Source organism: Trematomus bernacchii, unplaced genomic scaffold (assembly GCF_902827165.1).
Source record: "Trematomus bernacchii unplaced genomic scaffold, fTreBer1.1, whole genome shotgun sequence".
Taxonomy (NCBI): domain Eukaryota; kingdom Metazoa; phylum Chordata; class Actinopteri; order Perciformes; family Nototheniidae; genus Trematomus; species Trematomus bernacchii.
Window position 1 is genome coordinate 7,999,308 of NW_022987582.1, and position 6,295 is coordinate 8,005,602.

Here is a 6,295-nt window from a genome sequence, read left to right on the forward strand (position 1 = left end):
CGGCTGTATTAATCACACTGAAAAATAAATGTGTGGCAGGGCGAGGGGAGAGGGGAAAAGGGGAGAAAAATGAAATAAGTATGTCGTTTATCCCAATCAAGGTCGTGAATATGTGGCCCAGGGAGATTCCCCTGACCAGAATGAGGCCCTAAAAGAAAATGATGGTCCATTTAGAAAGAATGGATTGTGCAATCTGTGAAAACTCATAATGTTTATGAAAAGCAAAATTCATCAAGCATTTCCCATCTGCGTTTGGAGTGGAAAAATAAAAGGAACAGTGAACAGGGTGAATAAAAAATACCTGAGTGTTAAATACAGGTCTGTTGTAAATAAAATAATGACTCCCCAAGATGTATGTATAGTTGGGAAAACAGTTTAATATTTTCTCCTTTGAATAATGAATATCATACTCCGCCAGTACATCTTTACCAGCGTTTATTTTATTTACATTCAAAGATATAAATTAGTAAAAGTACTCCTGATAACAAGATTGTGTAGCTTTTTCCCAAATGCGTCTCAAATAAAAACCGTCCATAATATATATATTTACAAAACAAACAGACAATGTCAGTTTCCCATTTTTGCAATACAACTTGCATAAATTATAGGCATCATTTCGCCATCATTTAAAAAAATAAATATCAAATGTAGGCTATTCCACTTTGAAGTCTTCAAGTTCACTTCAGTCCCGTCCGCTTTGCGTCCTCCTTTTACAAATACGGTTTCACAGAAAGGCCAAATTATGTTTTCCACACGTGAATATATAATAAAACAATATACCGTGGCAAATAAGCAAACTATAGGAACCTGAGAAATAACATGTAAATCACATATAATGGGAGATATTTTGGAAACAATGTGAAATCATTACCCACAAATGCATTTACAACAAACAACTGAAATAATACAATAGTAATCTGACAAACATGTGCTGTAGAGAGAGTCTCAGCCTGTGTGCAGCTGAGGAGGCGGTAGCAGCTTTCATTCTGACTATATGGTGGCACTAGATCCGGTTTGAAGTAAAGGTTATGGGGGTTAAAACATGGGGCCAAAGGGTGGTGTCCTTACTCACTTTATAGTCAAAGCAATTGTGACACCTACCTGCAGACCATGGAAATAAAAAGAATCCCACACAATAAAATAATCAACTCCCTCCACAACCTCAGGAAACTCAAAGGTATCCCTCTACCCATAACAGCTCTATACTGCAAGTGCTTATTAAAATCCCCACTGCCTAATTGCCGGGGGAAACGTTTATCCAGCGGCGTGTAGGCAGAGCTTTGAATGTGCGCAAGGAAAGTAACCGCCACAATAACCTAAGTGACATTTGAAGATGTAAAGTTGCACGATGAATGCGCAGAGCAAACTAACTGATTTGTTTGCTTTTGGCTGACCCTGTGTAATTATAATTATCCTAAACTGGAAGATAAGGTTGGGGCCCACTGTGCGTGCGCGCACACACATCAGAGGAAACATAAAAAATAGGATTCCTGTTCAAAGCTATGGCAACATTTCTCCGCTTATTGGATTCACAGGCTGCCACTGTGTGGTGTGTGTGTGCGCGCGCGTGTGTGTGTTTGCGTGTGCACGTGGTTAGGCTGATCTGAGGTCTGTCCTTAATGGGGTGATGTTTAACGTCTCTATATGTAGCCTATGTGTAGGCTACTTCTGCGCATTTTTTCATATCCCCACTGTCTTCCAATGCAATACTATAGATGATTTAACAGAAGAACAAAAGTACACGTTGTGTTGTAAAAAAAAGTTGAATAATTAACTTATTATTTCAGAAAATACACTGCGTCGAACACTAATTATAGGCCACAATACACGTCGGTATGGTTAGACAGCGTTGTAAAATATCCATATTAAAAAGTAATTTAGTCTCATATTAGGTCCTAAAACCGTATTAATCGTAATCTGCCAATAGTGTCAGAAAATGCCACGTAGGCTATGTCTCATGCTTGAAAATAATCTTAATTTTATCCAAAACAGTCAACCTACGGTTTGACTAGGCTACTATGACACATTGAAGTGTCACAAAGGAAACCAGTTAATTTGCATTGCAAACAAGTGAACTCCTTTTACCTCGGCCGTGGAGCGGTTTCCCTCCCACGTTTAAAACAAATACAATCTCAAGATTTTAACACCAGATTAAATTAGTCTTTAAAATGGTTATTGTTTGTTTTAAGAGCGTGGCGAAACGTGTAATTACGTACCTTTCTTTGCTTCTAAATGTGCGGGTCGGAAAAGCTGTTGTGGCTCGACAACAACAATGTGGTTTGGGTTATTTTTAACGAGGGGGGAGTCTGGCCTGTGTTTGGGGTTAGTGCTGGCCTCCACAGCGTGGTGAGAGGAGCTCAGACCCTCGTTTGCAGCAGCGACGGCGGCGGCAGCAGCCAGACTCACTCCGGATGAATTAGTATACCGCAGGATCCCTTGGCCCTGCAGGGGGCTGAAGTTGCCATAGTTTGTGTAATTGCTATAAAAGGGAGAAGTGTAATAAATAGGTCTTCCAAGGATGGAGGGGGCTGGGTAGAGGGAGGGGGAACTGGCAGCCGGGGAGGTGGTGGAAGACGTAGGGGGGGTAAGGAGGCCACCGCTGGAGGAGGGGCAGTTCGGTTGTCCGGGCTGCACATGTTGCTGGTGATGCTGCTTTTGGTCCGAGGTAGCAATTTCCGCCAGCGACCATAATTTGGGCTTGACTGTGGGGTTCTGAGGCGCCCCCGAAGAAGGTCTGCTATCAAGGCAAGGAGACGATTTATTGGTGTTGATAGTGTTGATATTGATGAGGCTGCGGGCCAAATCCTCGCGCTGACTGTGGAGTTGGTGGAGATGATGGAGGTGGTGGTGGTGATGACTGAGGAGTGGAGCTTCTACTCCCGTGAGAGGCGACGATGTGACGGATATGGGTGAAAGCTGAGCCCGCCTGTCGTGGTTCTGCTCCTCGCCGTCCTCCTCGCACTTGTCGCCGGCCCGGTCAGAGCCCAGTTCCCCCCCACGACAGCTGACCTTCTCCCCGTCAGACTCTGCAGAGCACGAGTGGTCCGTCAGAATGTCGACGTGCAAGCTGATACCTAAGACACAAGGAGAAATGTGGAATTAAAATAAAGAAATAGCCAATAATTACAGGAAAAAATAACATTCCATGGATAAATAGAAAATAAATAATTGTCATCTCTAAAAGTAGACACATTAAAATGTAATGAGCAGTCATATAAAATAAAGACAAAAGCAAACGCTGTCTAATAAATAAATTAAACCATTTTATAAAATCATCTTATCGTCAAAGTATATTCTGTATCCATTTGTATTAAAAGCCATCAACAATGTTTTGGGCTTGAATAAGTGAGACATTAATTATTCATATCATTTTAAATGGGCTACGATTCATATAACAGTATTTTTTTTTAGATAATTATGCAAAGATGTCATCAGGATAATGACATTAACATTAAGGCCACTCATGTGGATTGCTATGTTATGTGTCTACTTTGCCAGTGACCTTCCATTAATCATGTTCAGAAAATAGAGCGTTCACCTTAACAGGTCATTTAGTCTTAGAACCTCGTTTTCATTAACACAATTATATTAATCAATACTATTAGTAATACAATACATTTTGCCAGATGTATTTCATAAGAGATAAAAAAACAAAATAAAGACAGATTATTTTAAAATGTGTTTCAGGATATAATAATTCCATGCTAAATTTCAAAACCCAGCATTATTTCCCTAAATATCTTGAGCAGTAAATACAAGGGGAATCCACCCCTCCCTCTAGCCCCCATGCTACCCCGAATTGTTAAATGGATCATTGGCTCGGTCGCCAGATAATACCCCACCTTCATCCTCCGCTGAAGCCTCGCTGTTATCCAGCGTTTTTTCAGAGCGATCCACTTCTTTCCTCTCTCCGTCCCCGTCCTCCTCGTCCTCGTCTTCGCTCTTATTCCTGGGCGCCCATGTCATCTTGTTCTCCTTCTTGAGCCTCCGCCTGGCGTTGGCGAACCATGTGGAGACCTGCGTCAGGGTCATCTTGGTGATGATGGCCAGCATGATCTTCTCCCCTTTAGTCGGGTACGGGTTCTTCCGGTGCTCCTGCAGCCAGGCCTTCATGGTGGCCGTGGCGTCCCTGGTTGCGTTTTTGCGGTAAGCCGGGTCGTTGAGTTGGTAGGGGTACCCTGGACTCCCGTATGGGTGGTAACTCAATGCCCCGGCCATGCCCGATGTGTGCGCGTCATATGGAGAGCTCTGGAGGAAAGTTGAAACAGTCAAGATTCTGCTGTGTGTATTCCAACGCTGAGTTTAAAAAATATGTTTTTTATTTGACATTAATGTTAGCCTACTTGTAATTAATTTACAAAACTACTACTATAATTGATATGGCATTTTAAGGACACACACATGTATATTCAAAAGACATTATAACAACTGAAACAATCTATTTCATTCTAGTCATTGTTATTTTGGAAAACTTGTGAAAAATGTGAGGAGAGTGGTATTAATTCACTGACAGGTCTCTAGAACAATACGTGCAGTGTATTGTTAAAAATAAACAAACAATTAATATTTTATGTTGTGCTTGGATCATTTGTCAAAGCTCCTCATTTAGTTTGAACAAAAATGTAAATGCAGGCGAGGCTAAATACACCGAGCGTAAAAGCAGGCCGCGGAAAAGCACGAACTAATGGTTAACTAATGGTCAAGATCATTATCGGATTAACTAATAGCAAGGCTCCTGTTAATATAGCCATAAAGCTAATAAAAAGGACATTTCAATTTTCTGTAATCACCCATTAACTTCCTCATTTTCTTTCAGTGGCTGCTTTTTGTTTTGTTGTGGCAGCCACAATGTGTTAACATATCTTCTCTTTGCAGCATTACAAATCCCATTAGCAAATCACTTGATATGCACCTTTCCTAAAACGATTCAAGTGCCCTGTGACAATAGCATTGCAAGTCATGCTTTTCATGTTAAAATTCCGTTTATTCAACTCAGAATAAAGTCTACTTCATCCCCTGGTGATTTTAATGACTGCTGTAGAAGAAAGAGTAATAGCTTGTGTAATATTAATTTCCTATGGCACACAAATTGACTGCTTAGCTGCTAAAAGGCTGAAATAAAAATCTTAGTTGGTGTTCTGTTTTCCATAATTAGCTGCGCAGTGAGTGCTAAGCGTTGGTCAAGCCATTAGAATTTGCAGCTCATGCTGAAAAAAATCAATTTAAGCCAAAGAGGTTAAGGATTTAATAGTAACAATCCGACGAAAGGCCAATAGATATAAACACAAGGCAACCGTGCACTCAATGAGAAAGTTACGCACGTAGCCTACTTACTGATAAAGGGATCATAACAAAACACATTGTGCCGATTTAATCTTGAGCGAATGACAGCTAAACATTTACATACGTTAACTCGCTGACAAATTCAGCCGCTTTGAAACCTTATCATAAAGAATCATAGATTGATATATGAGATATTTTACCATGTAGGATGGGAATCCCGTAGTTGGATCCGTGGAGTATGACAGCGGGCTGGAGAAGCCTGCACCGGCCGAGGCGGAGAAAGCAGCCGATCCAGGGTAAGGACTGAAGGCTGAGCCAGAGGACGATCTCGCCAAGTCTTCATTCCGCGGGGCAGCCAGAGCCGAGGCCCCGTATGCTGGACACGAATAAAGAGCCAGAGAGCCCGGGGGCTGGTAGAGGTAACCCTGAGGATAGGACATGGGTGAGCGCGCGTTGGGTCGCCGATTCCAAAAAAAAGAGGAAAAAACGACGCGCAGGGCGACGAGCAGCCAAAATAATAAACAATCAACTCAATAATCAGCCGTGCAAACAGTCATCGGACAATGAAAATAAAAAAAAGTCCTCCCTCCACAGCCCCCTTACTGGGAAAAAAACCCCGAAAGATCTGTTAAAGTGCCCACATAGAGGCAATGTGGCATGCGTCTTGATCCCCTAGCGTCCGATGTTTTTAGTACGCAGCACTATGAAGTGAGGAGTTAGAAGGGAAGGAGCCAGTGGAGTTTCAGACACACAGAGCATTGGGGGAAACTGGAGCTGTCACTCCGGCTCATCTGAATATCCCATCCACGCCCCCTTTCTGCCTCGTAGAAATGGAGACTCGAAACAAAACCAAGACTCCACACTGCAAAAAGTGGGCTCTGTCCACCTTAACGAGACTCGTTTAGTTTAACGTGGTTTCAAAACATTTTAAATAAGAAATGTATGTAACTGAGCAAAGCAAACAATCTTCTGCATTTGTCATTTATTTCCAGAAAATTCCCCAAACAGGTAA

At 42.0% G+C, this 6,295-nt stretch overlaps 1 protein-coding gene across 1 annotated transcript; it reads right to left on the minus strand.

The window, feature by feature from the left end:
* Positions 1-382: 382 nt before the first annotated feature.
* On the minus strand, positions 383-5,952 carry irx2a (iroquois homeobox 2a). Its single transcript, XM_034127351.1, has 3 exons — positions 5,484-5,952; positions 3,843-4,248; positions 383-3,074 (listed from the first exon to the last, which is right to left on the minus strand). Exons 1-3 carry the CDS (start codon positions 5,721-5,723, stop codon positions 2,209-2,211), a joined length of 1,512 nt encoding a protein of 503 aa, XP_033983242.1. The 5' UTR covers positions 5,724-5,952; the 3' UTR covers positions 383-2,208.
* Between the last annotated feature and the right edge of the window lie 343 nt (positions 5,953-6,295).